Source organism: Mobula birostris, chromosome 1 (genome assembly GCF_030028105.1).
Source record: "Mobula birostris isolate sMobBir1 chromosome 1, sMobBir1.hap1, whole genome shotgun sequence".
Classification (NCBI taxonomy): Eukaryota; Metazoa; Chordata; class Chondrichthyes; order Myliobatiformes; family Myliobatidae; genus Mobula; species Mobula birostris.
In genome coordinates this window covers 183,995,576-184,016,858 of record NC_092370.1, presented here as the reverse complement: position 1 = coordinate 184,016,858, position 21,283 = coordinate 183,995,576, and the positions used below count along the sequence as shown (strand labels likewise).

The window sequence follows — 21,283 nt, the reverse complement described above, 5'->3', positions numbered from 1 at the left end:
CCTATTCCTCTAATCACTTTAAAATGATGACCTCTTGTATTAACCATTTCCACCCCAAAGTAAAAGTCTCTGGCTGACCAGTGTATTTAGTCCTTTTATCGTCCTATGTTCCTCTATCACTTTACCTCTCGTCATCTTTTTCTCCAAAGAGAAAAGCCCTAGCCCGCTCAAACTATCGTCAGAACAAATGCTCTCTAATTTAAGCAATGTTCTGTAAATCTCCTCTGCACCATCTCTAAAGCTTCTGCATCCGTCATGTAATGAGGTGACCAGAACTGAACAAAATGCTCTGAGTGTAGTCTGGCCAGAGTTTTATAGAGCTGCAACCTTACCTTATTGATCCTGAACTCAGTCCCAGACTAATGAAGGCTAACACGCCATACGTGTCATTAACCACCCTTTCAATGTGTGCAGCTACATTGGGGGATCCGTGGATATAGACCCCAAAATCCTTCTGTTCCTGTATATTGCTAAGAATCATGTCACTAAGTTGTACTCTTCTTTCAAGTCCAACCTTTCAAAGGGTATCACTTCACACTTTTCTGGATCGAACTCCATCTGTCGCTTCTCAACCCGGCTCTGCATCCCCTCGAATTCAGGTGAAACCCGTCCTTTTTGTACAGGTCATACTTACCCCCAGAAGAGACCCCATAATCAGAAATCTGAAACCCTGCTCCCTGCACCAATTTCTCAGCCGCACATTCATTTGCCATATCATCCTCTTCTTATCCTCACTGGCATGTGGCATAGGCAGCAATCCAGAGATTTCTACTCTTGAAGTCCTGATTTTCAGCTTCCTATATTCTCTCGTCTGGACATCATCCATTTTACTACCTGTGTCATTGCTACCAATCTGTATCACAATTTCAAGCTGCTCACCTTCCCCCTTCAGAATACCATGGAGCTGATCAGAGATTTCCCTGATTCTGGCACCTGGGAGGAACATACCATCTGAGATACCCCAACTTAATAATACTCCATCACCTCTGCTCTCCTCTTCACCGCACCCCCCCCCCCCCAGTTCTCTTCTGAGTCACAGAAACAGACAGTGCCAGAGATCTGGTTACTGCAATTTTTCCCTGGTAGATCATCCCTCTGAACACTATTCAAAGCAATATACACGTTATTGAAGAAAGCAGCCATAGAGGTGCTCTACACTATCTGCCTAGTTTCTTTCCCTCTCCTGACATTTACCCAGCTACCTGCCTTCTGCAACTTAGGTGTGACTATCTCCCTGTAGCCCCTATCTATCACCTCCTCATTCTCCAGATGAAAGTGGGATCATATTGAATAGTATTGGATCATATTCTAAGAAACAGTTCAATTTGCATTTGGCAAAGCAAGGACTGATTAGAGATAGTCAGTTTGGCTTTGTGTGCAGGAATTTTTTCAAAAATTCGTTTTGAGTTTTTTAAAGCGGTGACCAAGAGGGCCCGGAAGTAACACAATTTCTTCAGTACAGATTTCTCATGATATGCCAGATTCGGAAGTGTCACATTTTTCAACACTTTGAGCAAAATCTAAGAGAACAGTGGGTTAGCAAGAGATGAAGTGATTACATGATCATTGTAATCAATTATGAGACAGTAAGGGTCAAATGCTTACAATATGTAATTCATTTCTTAAAGTAATACTGTAATCCCTAACCTTCTCCCCATGCTACCGAGTGTCCTCCCCACCACTGCCTTTATCTTTATTACTCTCTTAGAAAGTCCTGCTGCCCTTGGGGGGGCGATACTGCCCTTTTTGTGACCACTGTTCCAGCTTGAAGTTTCCCTTCAAAGGATTAAACACAAAATTCTAGGCAGACACTTAGTCCAAATTGGAGTGTTGCAATTAATGAAGTAGCATTTTAAAATTAAGATGTTTAAGTCATCTCTGTACTCTGGATAAAGATACAAGAAGGGAAATTAATTTCTCATCCCTTTGTCCCTATGCAGACCTCAGCTTATATTACCAAAATAGATTACCTGTTTATTATTACGGGGCTATTTGTGAATGATTTCTAATAAGTCATATTGACTCAGGTAAATTACGTTAATTTCCTATATTCTCATCTACATTCTCAGTTATAGTGTGGAAAGAGGCTACTTAACCCATAATGTCTCTGCAGTGATAAAATTTGTTGGACTTTGTTGCGCTTTCTTAAAGCTGTGTAATTGTTCTCCCATTTAAATGTTTATTGACTGCTCTTTCATTTTTGTAGGTTGCTATTGAATCTGCTTTCCCGATTCTTGTGCACAACAACCTAATGTCGTCTCTTCTCTGGGTTTTCTTGCCATTTACCTTAAATCATTCTTTTCTGGTTGCCAAGCCTCCTGCCAGTGGAAATTGTTTCCAGGGAGCACATTGGTGGATGAGGAAAATAATTATCTATGTATGGAGGAAAACGACATAATTTCAAAGGCTGCAGGTGGTGCAAAGCGTAGAAATGCTGTAAACAGTGAGGAAAATTGTTTTAGACTCAGGAGAGTAAGGACAGACTGGTGAAAAATAGCCGATGCACTTTTTGTAGAGTATTATGAAATTATGCTTCCTGAAAAGAGAAAGAAATGTGAGGAGGAGGCAATGGAAACCAAATGGTAGATCCTTAAAAGTGGTACAAAAGTACTTTGATTGGAGGTTCTAAATGTGCAAATGCTTTGAAGCTTACAGAGCAAGTGGATAAATTAGTTAAGGAAGCATACAGGATCTTTGACTTATAAAGATAATTGCAGAGTCCAAACAAGGATGTTATAGTCAACCATTAGAAATCATTGGTTGATCTCAGCTGGAGTACTGGGATCAATTTTTTGGCACCATACTTTAAGATCCTGGTTTGGCTGAAATCTTATGAAATATGAGAATAGATTGGAGGTGCTATCAGCCAGCTCTTATGTTCTCAAGTCCACATCAGATAGCAACATTAATTACTCAAATTAATTTTCCTCAGGGATGGTGCTGCCATTAATGTTTGAATGTACTGATATGAGTTTCACCAGTTCCAACTATTTTGAAAAATGATTCGCACATTGTTGTTGATCTACCTTGGGAATTTTTGCAGATCTGAGCCATATTCTCTGTTTAGAGTTCCTGAAGCATCATAGTATTAAAACAACTGTCACAGTGAATGAAACTTAAACAAGAAATAAAAGTATCTGTTTAAAATATATATTGTTTTATTTAAGATTTTTAATGCCCTCCTCGCTACTTTTCTGAGGTATTTTTCTTTGGTTAATGTTCTTTAAAATGGTGGTATGTACTAATAAAGGGAGTCATAAAAATAATTTGTATGTCAATATGAATAGGAATGATGGAAGTGAAAACAAATTTAAAATTCCCCAATGCTTGTTACATTTTTAAGGCATAATAAAGACATCTGATTTCTGCACAAACCCTTTTGTTATTTGAAACATATCTGTTGGGTGAGGAATTATGTAACTGCAATTATGAAGAAAGCATGACCTTGCCTCTACTTCCTTAGAAGTTTGTGTAGATTTGGCATGACATCTAAAACTTTGACAAACTTCTATGGATGTGTGGTGGAGATTATATTGACTGGCTGCATCACAGCCTGATCTGGAAACACCAATGCCTTGAATGGAAAACCCTACAAATAGTAGTGGATATGGCCCAGTCTATTATGAGTAAAGCCCTCCCCATCTTTGAGCACATCTAAATGGAGCGCTATCACAAAAAAACAGCATCCATCCTCAAGAGCCCTCACCACCCAAGCCATGCTGTCTTCTCACTGCTGCCATCAGGAAGAAGGGATAGAGGTCTCAGGACCACACCAGCAGTTTCAGGAACAGTTATTACCCCTCAACCATCAGGCTCTTTAACCAGTGAGGATAACTTCACTTAACTTCACTGCCCCATCACTGAATCGTTTCCACAACCGATGGACTCACTTTCAAGAATGCTCCATCTCATTTTTGTGATATTTTTTGCTTGCTTGCTTATTTATTTATTTATTTATCTATCTATCTAGCTATCTATCTATTTGTTTGTTTCTCTGTCTGTCTGTCTATCTATATATTCCTGTCTGATTTGCCTTTGCACAGTTGATCTTCTGCATGTCAGTTGTTTGTCAGTTTTTCTGGGTGTGGTCTTTCATTGATTCTGCTGTGTTTCTCGGATTTACTGTGTATACCCTCTAGAAAAGAAATCTCGGGGTTGTATATGGTGACATATTTGTACTTTGATAATAAATTTACTTTGAACTTCAAATAAGCAAATTTGCTTTCAATCTATCTTTTGTTTATCATATGTATTAAAACCTACCATACTGACATCTAGTGACTGAAGTGGATTATACTGAACATCTTTGGCAATGAAAGGCTCCTGTGAAGTTAATGTATTGCTGCATTTAATATAAAATGTTACTTTCATATGGTATCTGCAGTTTGCTAACAGAAGCCCTAATAATATTCTAACTTGTATATTTTTTCATTAATAAATAGTCCTCCCTTGGTCACATTAATCTGTCTGCTACCTTTGCAATTAAATCAGCATAGGATTCCGTTATGGCTTAATTATGCATTAAGAAGTAGACGATTGGCATCATATTGTATTCATTTGCTCAGTTCCAGATGAATTAAATTTTACTTTAAAGTACTGCTTATAATAACTATAAACGTACTTATGCAGTGCCTAGCGTTTGGTTGGGAGAAGTTTGAAAACAGTTGAAATAAAATCATTTCTGTAGTTCATTGATAAAGTATGCTTAGTGATTTCATATGGAGTTTATTTGTTTGCTAACACCAACTCTTTTATTTGTAGAGTAGTAACCTAGAAATGCAAAAATGCAATTCAAATTACAAATTTGTTTTGCTGTTTGTACATCTTGCAGAGGAAATTAGCTAATTTATTTTTTGTGCTACAATCTATTTGGGAATTAAAATTATTCATGTAAAATTATTTAATTAATAATTCAACTCGCAAAAATTAATTAGGTAAGTGATTAGACTGTAAATTGTAGAGTTGTGCAGATTCTTGGCGAAGTACTGAACCTATTAAGCCTGCTGTGCATTAAACATGGTAATCCTTAATAAAAAAAAAAGCAGATGTCAAATGAACTGAAGTGTTTTTTTATTATGTATATAAATCTAATGTAAGAATATAAGAGAAATAAATAACATTTTCCACTATTGGAAAAAACAGTAGAACTATTGTATAGTTCAAGTTTATATTAATATACTGTAATTTGAATATTATGTACATTAAATAACTTGCTTCCTTTATGTAAAGTATAGCTCTGCAAATGAATCTGATGTTTTAGATGATCATATGATGGTCTTGTTTCAAGATAACTGCTGATGCCATGTGGATCTGAATACATCACATTTCATGGCTGCTATTGTATTTGCTCAATCATTCAAAAAAAAACATAAAAACTCCTGTGTTTTCCAGTATATCCAATTTCCAAGCACATCAACACATCCGTTTTCAACAGTATTGACTGCTTTCATCAACAAAGAGCTTACTCCATTTACACTAAACATACAAGATAAAAGTCTTTATAAGTGCTGAGCATTTTCCTTGAGGTGTTATATTTTAACTGGCATACACATATAAACATTTGCTGTCTCCCCACATCATTAGGCAGATTCAAAAGAAGGGAATATCAATCTGAAGAACAGAAAACTGTGTAAAACATATTGAGTACATTTTGTCTTTTATTTTCCATCACGCAGATAATAACGATTTTTATATGTCATGAAACTACCAAAAATGTACATACTGGTAGGAGTACATAACAGTCAGCCCTGTCCAAATATCAAATCAAAATATCTCAATTATCAAAATCATATATAACAAATTATATGGCTTTAGCTTACATATAACGGAGTTTTTGAATGCAAGAGCAGTTATAAGGTAAAGATATTTTCTGAGACAAATGATCTCATGCATTCATGGAACACAGAAGGTGAATTATATTCACTATTTCAGTGTAAGAATGGGCTCTTACAGTGATGTTTCAAAGATGAAACATCGTGGCCATGAGCTGGAGGTGAGATAGGATGAACAGATCAAAGGGGTGCATGCCAGAATTTCGTTTGAGACAACAGCTTGAAAGACTGATGCAGCAGGACTATCCATATGGTGGCTTTTTTTTGTTGATGTTTAGCTTGATGATTTCATTTCACCCAGACTATAATGTGAAACATAGAAACATAAAACCACCTATGGTGAAGAGACATAATTGGGTTTCGCTTGTATACAAGTGGGAGATAACTTCATCCTTGCAGAGCTTGATAGATACTTGATTGGTCAGGGTATGAAGGGATACAGGAAGAAGGTAGGAGATTGGGGCTGAGAGATAAATTGGATCAGCCATGATGAAATGGCGGAGCAGACTCGATTGGCCAAATGGCCTAAATCTGCACCTATATCTTATGGTCTTATATTATTGCTGAGGAACAACATATAAATAACAAAAAAAACGAGTCATAGAAGCACATAAGTAATTGAGGGGATTGTGGTATTGTAATGGCATAGGAGAATGAAACTACACAGTGCTGATGTACTCAGTGGGGGAATATGAAGGAGAAGAGAGTGGGCAGGGGTGATTATATCAACAAAGTGACCAAGTCTTTACCACAGAATCCTCAGTGCTGTTGAAGAATGCTTAAAGAATAACAGAGGGGTCTTAATCGCTCTGCAAGTTTAAGTGTTGGAGAGAGCTTGTGGTCTGTTGTTGGGGACCAATTGGAAAGAGTGTGGTGTGAGGATAGCCGCTTTGAACATCTTGGGTAATCTTAAAAAGGAAAGTGAAACATGAATGATATCGAAAAGAATAGGGTCTAATTCAGAAGGTGCAGATTCGGGAGCTAGGCAGGAGGTAGCTTGAAGGCCAGTGTTTCCATGTGGATAGCTGATGGCGCCCACTCATTTTGTGAAGGTCATGGTTGTAGGGGAAGGATTTGGTTTATGGTGGATACAAAGAGATTTGAGTTGTTCTTGATATCCTGGATTACATAGAGGGTTCAGCCCTTGAGAGGGCACAGTATGGTGTGACCAGTGAAAATCTGTTTGGTGAGACTCATGTGCATTCATTTCTATGATCCATGGATTTAATTCCCAAGATGACAGTTGTCAGGAAGAGCTATGAAAGTCATGGACTGTGGGATTTAGTGGCTATCAAATACAATGGGATACCATATCAGTAGAGTATATTGAATGGGAAGAAGCTTTGGCATCAGTATAGAACTGGAAAAGGTGGTATTAGTTGTAATGTTGTGATTTTATTCACTTTCTAGATTCAGAATCTCAGACCAGGCTAGCTGAACAATTCTCCCCATGAAGCTGCAATGCAATGAGCTGTTGAATGGTGCCTTTATATTTGATGAACTGTGCCTTCTTTTATGAAAATACACTTCATACCCACTGCCAATGCTCTTAATCCACCTATGGCTGGCATAAGTATATGACTCCATTTGAATGAATATATTTATGTGGAATAATAAGTTAAAGTGTGCAGAAGTGGTCTGTTTATTTTTCTTTATCTGATTATTAGAGGTGTTTAAAAATATTTCAGACGTCCACTGACTGCGAGGTACTGTTCTAGGGAGTGAGAACTTTAGTAGATGCTACCTGAAGTTTATTGACAGCTTGAGCTTGCTCCATTTCATGGGATCACTCTTGAGGATTGAGTGTCAGCCCAACCCACCTCCTCTGTCTGAATCACACGTATGCATGTGGTGGGTGGCAAGTCTGAGCAGCAGACCAGTTGGTTGTCAAATGAAGAACAATTAAGGAATAAATTCAAATAGAAATTACCAACTAATTACACGTGTTTCATTAATTGATTGTGAGCTTAATTGCAAAGTACTTGAATATCAAAGTACTTTGCAGGTACCCTGTCTGTGCTACAAAGAGCTAACAGCACATTTCCAAATCCTAAGTAACTTCTAGCAACACTGCAACACTGTGACAATGGCAGTGTCCTCTTTTTCCAAGGTAAACTGCTACAATACCATTTCTTACAGTATTGGATACAGTTGGCTCTGGCTCCTGGTTGGTGTCAGCAAAAGCAGTTACAGTGAAACTGGTGTAGGAGTGTAGATGTTGAAGGAGTAACCTATTGCTGTTACAAAGCAAGCTTTTACTATATGTGATTACATTCTAACAACAATCTTGTTGAACTTCAAATATTATTCTAAGTGGCCTATTGACTACCCTGTTTTATCAAATCACGAATAGCCTTGTTCATTTTGCACATTTGCAGAAAAGGTATTACACACTTTTGTTGGAACCATACCTTTTTTTCTGCATGTTACCAGCCAAGGCGTAATAAGTGCATGAAACATATTCTGTATAGATTTGAGGAATTCTACACTCTTTCCCTTTGCTGTGGGACAGATCACCAATGCAGCTACTGTCTTATGTTCATTCTGGCAGCCTGCATCTGTAACTTGTCAACTTGTAATACTCATTGCAGTGACATATACTGTATGCATTGCAACAACAAGTTGATTAATTGCTTTTTTCATCCCTGTTTGTTGTTCTTTCTAATTTATTCTTTCAATGTGACTCTCCCACTCTTGTATTCATGTGGTGTTTTCACTTTGCTGATATCTTTTAAACTCACCTCCACAGCTCTTGTTACTTTCTGTGTGGGGAAGTTAGCCCCAACTCGGTTTAGAAGTACGTACCCCATTTAGCTTGCACTGTTCTTCTTGCTCCAGAACTGATCCCAGTACCTCAGGAATCTGAAGCCCACAGTCCTGGACCATTATTGTATTCACTCCAGCCAGGTAACTCGACTTCCTTTCTATTTCTTTTCTCATCAGCACGTGACATTAAGTATCCACATCTTAACATCTTTTTGTTCCTGTTCTTTAATTTTTCTTTCCAGCTTCTGAAACTCTGCATGTTGATTTGCTGCTTCTCGTTGGTGATAATCTGAAATATGGCTTCTGGTTGCTGCTGTTCCATGTGCTCAGTCTATTGCACCCACTCAGTCATGCTATTATGTCATAGATTTCTAACACTTGTATGTAAATGTGACCAAATTAATGTTGATCAAGATAAATATTTAAGGAAGAAAATTAGTGCAATAGAAGAAGGTTGAAATAAGATATCAAACTATATCGAACAAGTTACTGGTCATCAGTTATCCTCCAATGCTCTGCATTCCCATTCCTAGCAACCTTCATTAATTATGCCATTATTTCTATATACATTATTGCTGAAAATTAGAATTTCTGGTAGTTGTCTGTGAGTAGAGACAACCGGCTATAAATCTGTCCACAGTGGCCATGTATGTAATCCTGGTAGTTTGCTGATGTACTGGTGTTACGCAGTCTATACCTTAAAGTTGAAGTTGAACTTATTGTCATATGTACAAGTACATGTAGGCACAAGTGCAATGAAAAACTTACTTGAAACAGCATCTCAGAAATGTAGCACCATAGATGTTAAAGAAACTCCTTGAGATAATTTACTAATTGTTTCCTGGATATTGGCAACATGTGACACTTTCATTCATTTCCTTTGGACTAGCCTATTATTGACCTTTGGGTGAAAATGGCTGGCAGTATTTTCAGTTTCTGCTGGCTGTAGTCCCAAAGAGAACATAGTGTAGGATTTGTTCACTTGTTCATTATGTGCCGTGTCTATGATGTAGGCGATCATGGTCTTTCCATATCCATCATTGTTTTTGGCAAAATTTTCTACAGAATTGGTTTTCCATTGACTTCTTCTGGGCAATGTCTTTACAAGACAGATGATCCCAGCCATTGTCAATAGTCTTCAGAGATTATCTGCCTGGTGTCAGCAGTTGCATAAGCAGGGCTTGTGATATGCACCAGCTGCTCATATGACCATCTACCACTTGCTCCCATAGCTTCACATGACCCTGTTCAGGGGCTAAGCAGGTGCTACACCTTGTTCCGTGGTGACCTACAGGCTAGCAGAGGGAAGGAGCGCCTTGCATGTCCTTTGGTAGAGACATATCTCCACCCCGCGACCCAGAGTGTGGGAATACTAGCTTAACCAAGATGCAATCGCACCTTTATTGTATTAAAGTGATTAATTTTAAATACATGGGGGATGGGTGAGATACTGTAGCATGAGTGACCAGTTTTGACATTTGACCCTAACTACAATTGAACCTTAGGAAGGAGGGGATGTTGTTTATGATGTAACACCAGTCATGCTCCACTGGAGTACCAATGCTACTGTTCACACATTACTGTGTGAAGCGAATAGGGTTGCTCTGGTTAGGGATGGTAATGTGTGTCTGGGGAGGTGATACAACACTACTTTAGCATTACATTATGATGATGTGCCAGAGCAGAGATGACCAGTATATCTAAAGCTCTGTCATGCCACACCCAGAACCTAACTTTCCCACCACTAATTTTGAGAAGGAAAAGAATAAACACAAATGTCAGTGAACTAACAACATAATTGACTAAAATGTTGTTGTGGAATTTTTGTGTTATTATTGGCGAATCCATTTAGAAAAAAATGAATTTTGAAAAAGTTACAGTCTTTTAATGTTACAAAGTAGAGCCCTCTGAGACAACAAACAAGTGTTTTTTTATCTAGTATCTTCCTTTCAAATGTCTGCATGCCATAATTCAAATAAAATAGTCTACACTGAATACCTCCTTTCTTTTGCAAAATAAAGCATGTTACAAATCACTGTAAAATATTTAAAGTCATAGAAAAGTACAGCATGGATATAGGCCCTTCAGCCCTTCTAGTCAATGCCAAGCCATTTAAATTGCCTACTCCATTGATTTGCACCGGGACCGTAGCCCTCTATTCCCCTACCATCCACGTACCTCAAGGAATATGATCAGAAGAACTAAATGCCAATCATCCTGCGAAATGGCTGTTCGAGGGTATTCTACACATTAGCCACTTCAACAATAAATGCACATAGCTATTGCTAAATATGTTAAATCAATTTCCTTTAATTATGAATTATATTAACTTTTACTTATCCCCGTGGCTGAAAGATGAAGATATTCTTTTGAAATCTGATCAAAGAACCTTTGACAGATAAACGTCAACATTTTGTTATGTTCACACGATTCATCATTTTTTTCCCTCAGCGGCTGAAGTATTTCACTTGGGAGATAGCATTTTAGGGGTCAAGTGTATGAGAGTATGTATGGCTCTAGAAGAGCATGCGATGTGTTGTTGGAGAATATTTTGCCTTTGCTTCTTTTTTCCTGTACAGAAAAAAGTTATCCAGCATCAATTTTAGTTGAAGCAAAAATACACCGACAGGACGGGGCAATAAGTAACCATAAACCTGACTGTACTAACAGTTTTTATTTATGTATTCTAAATGTTAGCGGAGCTTCTGTGGCATTGCACAATGATTAAGGTATGTGGGTGAAATAGACAATGGAATTAGACCAGGTTGTACAGACATATTAAGCCTCGATTTCAAAATTACATATCTCTTCTTGTTTCATACAATTTTGTTATTTATATTGTTATTTTATTTGTAATAAAATGTAGCAGAATATTACCATGGAATGGTACTAAGGTTGATTAACTCAACTGATCTAATCGCAGTAATATTATGGTTTCTAGAATAAGTCAAAAGCTGGATGCTCTGTGGTGAATGGCTCACTTCCTGACCTCCCAAGTACTTTTCACCGTGTACAATCATGCGTAACCCACAAGTCAGAACTCAGGGAAATACTCTTTAAGTGCCTGATGAATGGAGCTCTGAAAAGCTCAAGAAGTTTTTTCACCATTGAAGTCAAAGTAGCTGCTGTGTCCACCACCACTGCAAGTCACTATCCTTTGTCCATTACCATGGAAATCACTCTGTATGCTTCACTCTGTCCTCTGTTAATCCACTTACTGTCTCTGAATAATCAGTATCAGAAGTCTTTTTCTGCCTATTTCAACAGAGGCAGTAACCCAAATGACTTATTCCGTCTCCACCGCATCTGCTCTCAGGATGAGGCTTTTCATTCTAGGACGAGGGAGATGTCTTCCTTTTTTAAAGAAAGGGGCTTCCCTTCCTCCACTATCAACTCTGCTCTTAAACGCATCTCCCCCATTTCACGTACATCTGCTCTCACTCCATCCTCCCGCCATAGGGTTCCCCTGGTCCTCACCTACCACCCCACCAGCCTCTGGGTCCAGCATATTATTCTCCGTAACTTCCGCCACCTCCAACGGGATCCCACCACTAAGCACATCTTTCCCTCCCCCCCTCTCTCTGCATTCCGCAGGGATCGCTCCCTACACAACTCCCTTGTCCATTCGTCCCCCCCATCCCTCCCCACTGATCTCCCTCCTGGCACTTATCTGTGTAAGCGGAACAAGTGCTACACATGCCCTTACCACCATTCAGGGCCCCAAACAGTCCTTCCAGGTGAGGCAACACTTCACCTGTGAGTCGACTGGGGTGATATACTGTGTCCGGTGCTCCCGATGTGGCCTTTTATATATTGGCGAGACCCGACGCAGACTGGGAGATCGCTTTGCTGAACATCTACGCTCTTTCCGCCAGAGAAAGCAGGATCTCCCAGTGGCCACACATTTTAATTCCACATCCCATTCCCATTCTGACATGTCTATCCACGGTCTCCTCTACTGTAAAGATGAAGCCACACTCAGGTTGGAGGAACAACACCTTATATTCCGTCTGGGTAGCCTCCAACCTGATGGCATGAACATCGACTTCTCTAACTTCCGCTAATGCCCCACCTCCCCCTCGTACCCCATCTGTTACTTATTTTTATACACACATTCTTTCTCTCATTCTCCTTTTTCTCCCTCTACTCTCCTTTTTCTCCCTCTGTCCCTCTGAATATACCCCTTGCCCATCCTCTAGGTCCCCCCCTCCTGTCTTTCTTCCCGGACCTCCTGTCCTATGATCCTCTCGTATCCCTTTTGCCAATCACCTGTCCAGCTCTTGGCTCCATCCCTCCCCCTCCTGTCTTCTCCTATCATTTTGGATCTCCCCCTCCCCCTCCAACTTTCAAATCCCTTACTCACTCTTCCTTCAGTTAATCCTGACGAAGGGTCTCGGCCTGAAACGTCGACTGCACCTCTTCCCAGAGATGCTGCCTGGCCTGCTGCGTTCACCAGCAACTTTGATGTGTGTTGCTTGAATTTCCAGCATCTGCAGAATTCCTGTTGTTTGACTTATTTACTGATATCACACATCAGTTTCACTAATTCCACTTGTGATTCAATAAAGGTGTTCGTTAAATTAGGAAAAAAACAAAATCCTATCATCCTTTGTGTTTTTGACACCAGTGGATATAGGAAATGGTTCTGAAGCCTTTGTGAAATAAACACCATCGATAAATTAATGTTTAATAAACAACTGCAGTTCTAATTGCATGATGTTTAAATTTTTCTTCTTTACGCAGCTGCGGCAACATTTGAAGATTTCCAAATTCGACCGCATGCATTGTTTGTCCATTCCTACAGAGCTCCTGCATTCTGTGATCACTGTGGAGAGATGCTGTGGGGATTAGTACGACAGGGTCTCAAGTGCGAAGGTAATCTATATTTTAAGATATATAAGTATCTAGTTTCATTCATTTTTTTTTCAAAAACTGGTTTTCCCAGAAAGATGTCCAAAGCAATGCAGCAACAAACTAACGAATGTACTACCAAATGTACAAACTCAAATGTACTACCTTTATTTTCATCTCCATCACATTGAATCAAACTCTTGTAGTGTGATATCAATCTTCAGCCTTTTTTCAAATAATTTGACTGGAGCTTCTACATTTTCACCCAAGGAATCAGCTTCCAACCCACCCAATCATGCCTCACCAAATGCAGGGTGAATTTATTTCTTACCAGAATCTGTGTGCAGTTTTATCTCACATCGTACAACTATTGTGAGATTTGCAAGTTGAAGATCCACCTATGGCATGATCCTTGTTTTGAAGCATGAGCAAAAAGGTCTCCCCCAGCTTTGGCTTCCCTTTGTGAGGCTGAAAACTGGTCAGTATGCATTCCTTCTCCCATATACTATGCACTGGCCTGGTGGAAAAGAGTTCACTTGCCTAAAAAACTCTGACTCTGGTAAACTCTTATTTGAGAGGACTGTGTGAAGTGAGTAAGACCTCAGCCAGTGCATACCATACCTTTGAATGTCTGCTAAGCAGGGAGCCAAGAAACTATGATTGAGATTGTATTATGTTCTTTTCCTCTGATTCATTTAACATCTTTACAGTTCCTACAGGCACAGGCATTTTGTTCCTTCAGGCAGCTTTTTATCTTTACAGAAAGAGTTCTATTGAAAATGCCACCTACAACTGACAATTCAGTCTTGGGTTTGATGTTTTGAGAGCCTTTTCACATATTAGCAAATCTTCTGTGGTGGGCAAGTTGAAGAAAAAGATGAATACCATTGTCATTAAATGGCATTGAATTCTGGTACATTATTCTTTCAATACTATAAATGAGTTGCCTTGTATTTCTTCAGCTGTCTGTGTTGTATATCTGACTAAACCAGCTACAATGCTATGAATAAGTGTGGCAAGATGGAATAGAAGATGCCAAGTGCATGGTTATTTATTTAATATTCAGCATTAATGTCAAGAGCAGCAGGAATTAGCAACACTGAAGTTAATTTTAGGCTTTAGGCTTTAGGCTTGTTATAGAACACAGGCCTTAATTATTGGCAGCATACATTGGGGTTCTGATACTTTTCGAAAGGGGCTAGAACAGAGGCTTTGCTTATCGGTTAATCTCTGGTATCTTGAGTGACTTAAGTGTGCTGCAGGGTGAAACAACTCTGGTTTGGCAGCTGTGGTATGTAACTTATGAAGTGTTGTCTGGCAAAAATCAAGTTATGAATGTTTGATTGGCTTTTAAGATTGACTCTTTATATCTGTATATCTCAGCTGATTCTCTTTTGTTTCCTCTGTGTGTTTTTAGGGCATCAGAAAATTAAGAACCTCTATTTTGCATTTATCTAAAAAATAGAAGAACTAATTAAATAACATTTTGTCTTTCTGTTTTTATCAAAATTAAACTGATTTGTTTTCTGAAAAGATTCCAAATAAAAAGAGGAAATAAATACACTTTAGAGTTTATTTTTCCCTCAAAGTTTAGAAAAATTGTGCGTATGAACTGTGGAGTGATACAATCATGAGCTAATGTAATTGGTACATATGTTCATGTTTTGAAACTTCATATAATAAAATAGCTAAATAAATTTAAATTATAAATTTTATAGTTCTGAAAATATTCTTTTGGCTTTTCTTAATTTTGAAGAACAACTAAATAGATTGTGTTACAAGATGAGGATGTAACTTCCAATAAAATATAAGTTAACATGAAAGCTACGAACTTTGTAGGAACTGATCTACAGGGCAGACACCCAGAATGCAGATCAACTTCAGAAAACTAAGCCACCTCATTTGGTAAGAATAGAAAATGTAAAGCAAATATCTTGGGAGATACTTAGGCCACCAAAGAAAATGCCATTGAAGTTAGTACATGAGGAAAACAATTTTGCTGCTAAAATTTAATTATTGCTTTCAAATTTGTACTTTGAAAGATAAATCTTTGAACTAAAACGTTATTTTCAATGTTTCAATGTTTAGTTATTGAGAAAAATCTTTAAAAGACCATGTAAAAGCAGTAGACAAAAATAGTACCCCAAAACAGGTTACTTATTTTCTCAAAACATTATCTGGTTTGTATATTATTTATAAAATGAAGTGCTGCAGCATGTCTTGGACAATTGAGATCATAGTTATAAAGAACACTTTCCCTTTGTTATTTGCACCCTGGAACACTGACTGACAAAGCCAGAAGAACATAAGATACACAAGTAGAAATTGGCTATTCAGTCCATCATGTCTGCTCTGCTCACAGCTGATTCTATTTTCTCTTTCAAACCCGTTTCAAATCGGAATCGAGAATCAAACCAGAGAAACAGGATGCCATAAATCTGGAATGATTGCAGTCATGTCATTTCTGATTGGCATGCACAAATAGCATTATCAGACTTTCTGACTTCTTAAGCATATGTTATTAAGCATTTTAAACAGTTGCAGAGTGGTGAGAATCTAGCAACACACACAGAATGCTGGAATCAAGTTTGTAGCAGCATGGTATTACTGTGAGAGCATGGAATGAGCTGATAGAGGGAAGCTGGATTGTAACTTGAGAGGAATAATCAAGTCCGCTTCTGAATATCACAAACAATGCAATAGTAACAGGAAGGAATAAAAACCTAGTTTGTGTAAAATGAATTTAAACTTTAATCTAATGTATAAATTTTGAGGAACAATGGTAATTTCAGATTTTAAAGATTATATTTTAGCTATGAACTAAATCAGGGTTCTCAGTTACTTATATAAGGGCAACATTTTGAATTAGAAATTTGTTTTAGACTTCTGCTAATTGTCTTAAAGTAATCTGATATTTACATGTTCTAATGAAACTGAGATAACTGTTATGTAATATAATGTCTTGTCCACGTACAATTGCTTTACGTGTTATCCTTGCTCACTATTTCATGCTTTTATCAAAATAATACCAGTATGTCAGCATGTAGCATAGAACATCCAGTGTAAATATTTATAAAACTAAAAGCCTTCATCAACATTTTATCACATTATTAATGAATCATTGATTTGCTCAGTAATTTTTGCAAACTTTTCTGCCATCTTTCCTCAATAATTGGTGTGTAATGTACAAAAATGTTAAGCAGAATAACACTATCAACAATGACATAATTCACAATGCAGTGATTACATTTATCCATTGAAGTGTCATCCATGTCTTTGAACACCTTTGTTAAAAAAAATTACACAAAGGCCTCAGCCTTTTCCAAAAGCTTGGTGTTAGACTTCAATTTTTGTCATGCTGTGACTATTGATTAAAATTATATTCTGCTGTTTAAGCATGAACAGTATGTACAATTTTCTGGGATAACATCTAATTAGCTCCAATGGGTACAATGCCACCATTCAGTCTCTACTAATCATATGTGATGGGTTTTCAAAATTATTTTTTGAAAATAGATGACAGGTTTTAAATGCTATATTCAAGTACTTTATATCAAGCATTCTTTTAAAACTGAGAAGCCGTGTTTGTGCCACAGAGAGGAGAACAGCAATATCTGTCAAATTTGACAGACTACACTGATTATAGTACAGTTTCAGCTCCTTTGCCTTTGACCTTGAGTAATTTACAAAATTTGGACTATGAACATAGTTTAATAAGGAATGAGTTAAGTACTGAAAAGGGATAAACGCATCTAAAAACAATGGAGTTGTTGGGGACTTTAACTCCTGCCTATTCAAGGCTATTAAACCAAATTCCAATTGAAATAATAACAGAAAATGTTGGAAACACTCAGCAGGTATAGTGGTATCTGTGGAAAATGAAATCAAGTTAATGTGTTGAGTTGAAGACCCTTCATCAGAACTGAGAAAGAGAGGAAAAACAAGTTTGTTTTGTGTTGCAGAGAAAGTAGAGCTAAGTGAATCTCAATGATTGATGAAGCTGGAGGTTCTGTAGAGATAAATTGTAGTTAAAATGGCAGCAGTTAAGTTCATTAAACCTCAAGACATAGGAACAAAATTAGTCCATTGAGTCTGCTCTGCCATTGCATCATGGCTGATTTATTATCCCTCTCGACCTCATTCTCCTTCCTTCCTTCCCATTTCCTTTGACACTCTTACTGATCAAGAAGCTATCAACCTCTGCTTTAAATATACCCAATGACTTGGTTTTCACAGCTGTCTGTGGTGATGACTTCCACAGATTCACCACCCTCTAGCTAAAGAAATTCCTCCTTATCTCTGTTTTAAAGGGACATCCTTCTATTCTGAGGCTATGCCCTCTGGTCCTAGATTTCTCCACCATGGAAAACATCCTCTCCACATCTTCTCTATCTAGGCCTTTTTAATATTTGATAGGTTTCAATGAGTTCCTTCCCTCCGATCTTTAAACTCCAGTGAGTACATGACCAGAGGCATCAAATGCTCATCATTTGTTAATCCTTTCATTCCTGTGATCAATCTCGTCGATCTCTTTGGACCCTCTCCAATGACAACACTTTCTTTTTTGGATTTATTTATTAAATTTACATGTAAATATGCAGTGAAATTTGTCATTTTTGTTAACAACTAACACACCTAAGGATGTGATGGGGGCAGCTTGCAGTGTCGTCACACATTCTGGTTCCAACATATCATGCCCACAATGCTTGGCAGAACAACACAGAACACAACAAGCAACAAAACAACAATACAAAACAAGCCCCTTCCTTCCTACCACCCTCCCGACATACTTACCCACCTTCACAAACAGACAGGTCTCCAACTCCAGGACAAGCCCATTTCTCCAGTCTCCAACCTTCGCTCTCTAGACTTTGGACATTGGATGTCGACTTTGGACATTGGATGTCGAATTCTGACATTCTGATTGACCTTTGGGCTTCAAACTTCAGTATTGACTCCTGGACTAGCCAACGACAAGACCCTGAGCTCCAGGCTCGAACTCTGGGCTCGCCAACTCACCAGCCCTTGTTCCTCTTTGTTCCTCCTGCTCACATAGGCATCCAATCCTGGGACTCGCAGGCCTGTGACAGCCCAAGTTCCACAAATGTTCCTTATCACCTGTCTATATCCTTGGCCTTCAAGCTCAGAGCGAAGGCCAAGACTCCAGGTGTTCTTCGCTCCCATGTCAACATCATTAGACTTTAAACATGGAGTAGGGGCCTCACCTCTAACTCCTCCAAGTCCCTGTCCTTAAACCCTAATCTGACCTCTAACTCCCCCAACCCTAACCAGATGCCTAACTCCATTCTCTGTCCCCAGAACTATTTTTATCAACTCAGTGTGAGCCACAATCACAACAGCAACCACGGCTTAGCACCACCTTGATTATAATTGACCATTACAGATGATAGTGTAAAGGAATATGCAATGTTGAGAAATGCAGGGATGTTGTGCATGTCAAGTGGGCCAGACTGTTTCACAGAAAAAAAAACTTAAAGCCAAAAGGACTACATCTGTAACATAAATCAATTTACCTTTATCAATATCAATTTCAGAAGGCTGTAATGTATCAGTCAAGTGCTGTTCTTCAAACTTGCTTTGGATCTTGTTATAATAGTGCAGGAGGTCATAAGGGGAGGAATCAGATTAGGAATAGGATGGAGAATTAAAGTTGTCACTTTCATTTCTGTATTGGTTTAAAGATTTTAAAGAGCATTGTTTCCTTATTTACAGTTTTTATGGAAATATTGAACAGGTGTTGCTCCATCTGGTTTCATATTTTCCTCCCATTCCTCAACTACTCTAATGTAGTAATCTCCAATAAGATGCTATTGACCAAGCTCTCCCTTTCTTTTAATAACTCCTGTAACTTCTCCACTTGAATCTTGAATGCTCTACAGCATTTATTCTGGAGGTCCATTTGCTGAAAATTTGACGGTCTCTCAGAGAAGCTACCACTGTGCCTTAAAATAGGGGTCCAGGCAAAGAGAATGTTGAGATCGGTTGGAATACTCACTGGCCCTCAAGCTGTACTGTAAAAGCACTGAATTGGTGGATCCTGTGGTTTTTGGTCCCTTTAGTTGCTGTTTTCTGAGTCTGGAGTTTAACTTAAACATCATCACTCCTGACCACCCTTTTGAGAGTGGATTATTCACCTGTTTGTGACGGATGCAGACCTGGTAGTAGCCTGGGTGGGCTCGGATAAGTTGTCTCGGTCAGAATTTTCATTATTTCTGGAATCTCCGTCACTCCACACCAATCCAAAAGAGTTAAAATTTCTCCTACCAATCCTCCACCTATTAATTCTGTTCAATACTGATCAGAGGCTGTAATATGTAACATTCACCATGTTTCAGTTAATGGCAGATAATCAATGTCACATGTACTCTCTACTCTGATCCTCAATATATTAAAATCATATTGTATAATAACCTAGGATCAAATGCCACACCAAGGTGGTCATGTAGAATGCATTGCTTAAGGTTATGAAGTTCTTTTAAGTATAATTTTACAGGAATTGCACCTCAAAGCCACTGGAAGATTCTGGTTTTGACTTTGTATTAATCATACCAATAATCACTGGAAGTCTGCTTACAGGAATAGTTTTCATTATTTACTTCAGCGGACAGTGAAGTTCTACAATGGGTAGCCAAAACTGCCAACACATCACTGACACCAGCCCACCTGCCATCAAGGACATATATACAGAAAGGTGGAAGAGGCCAGTAACATCATGAAGGATCCCACTCACCCTGTTTGTCCCACTCCCATCATGAAGAAGGCTCTGTTGCATCCATGCCAAGACCACCAGACTCTAAAACAGTTACTTTCCCCAAGCAGTAGGGCTGATCAACACCTCCACCCACGAACCCATCCTCCACACCCCCAACCACCACTACTTTATCATTTCCTGTTAGTCATCTTATGTACAGACATTCCTGTGTCTGGTGTCTCTTTATGGACATACGATCAATCTATGCATATAGCTATCTTATGTATTTCTGTTTATTGTTTTTTATTATTGTTGTATTCTTTATCTTATTGTGCTTTCCTTGTGCTTCATCAGAGCCAGAGTAATGATTATTTCGTTCTCCTTTACACTTACGTACTGGAAATACCATTAAACAATCTTGAATCTTAAATCAAGCATGGGCTGGTCACAAGATAGTCATTTTTCTTATAAATGTGATGGAATTCCTGGAAGATAAATCAATTTATTGGCAGGAATGCTTTGTAAAGTAATGACTGAGGGCTGTGACCCAGTTTTAGATATGTTCAGTGACGCGATAAAATAACATTTTATAAAATAGCAATTTTGGTGGTTGTTTTGTCAAGGCTCACTGAAGCTGCTTTAAAAGAGGCAGCCAGTGATGGCATGCATCTGCCTGAAGTACAGGTTGTGTAGTGCATGTAAAATCTTTCAGGAGATTTAACCTTTATTTTAAATGGCATTATCTTCAGATAGGTGAACCAATTTGATTTGGAACTGCATTTGCACCCTTAGATTCAGTACGGAATTTGTGCTAGATTACAAACGTTTGTACATATGGAATGGGAATTTTCCAAACTGTTGTCCTGTTACAATAATTCCATCACTGGCACTCTATAAATGTCTGAAAGTGAGCTAGCCCAGGCAGATGGCATCTGGAAGAAATACAAGAGACCGCAGATGTTGAAACCTTGACAAATAAATAAACTGCTGTAAGAATTGATGGGTCAGGCAGCATCTGTGGATAACCGATGTTTTGCCAAGACTCTCCCTCTGGATTGATAGAGGAGAGATGAGATGAGGAGAAGGGGAGGAGCAAGAGTTGGAAGGTGATTCCTGGATCCAG

At 38.4% G+C, this 21,283-nt stretch overlaps 1 protein-coding gene across 4 annotated transcripts in view; it reads left to right on the top strand.

The window, feature by feature from the left end:
• prkd1 (protein kinase D1) overlaps nucleotides 1–21,283 on the top strand; it is a 312,643-nt gene that overhangs the window by 168,210 nt on the left and 123,150 nt on the right. For all 4 annotated transcript variants that reach the window (XR_011887053.1, XM_072267142.1, XM_072267153.1 and 1 more), the window contains one exon: nucleotides 13,341–13,472. Coding sequence is in view for 3 of the 4 variants with exons in the window: in XM_072267142.1 (XP_072123243.1) it covers nucleotides 13,341–13,472 (132 nt within the window). In the remaining variant the exon portion in view is untranslated. The remainder of the gene's footprint in view (nucleotides 1–13,340; nucleotides 13,473–21,283) is intronic.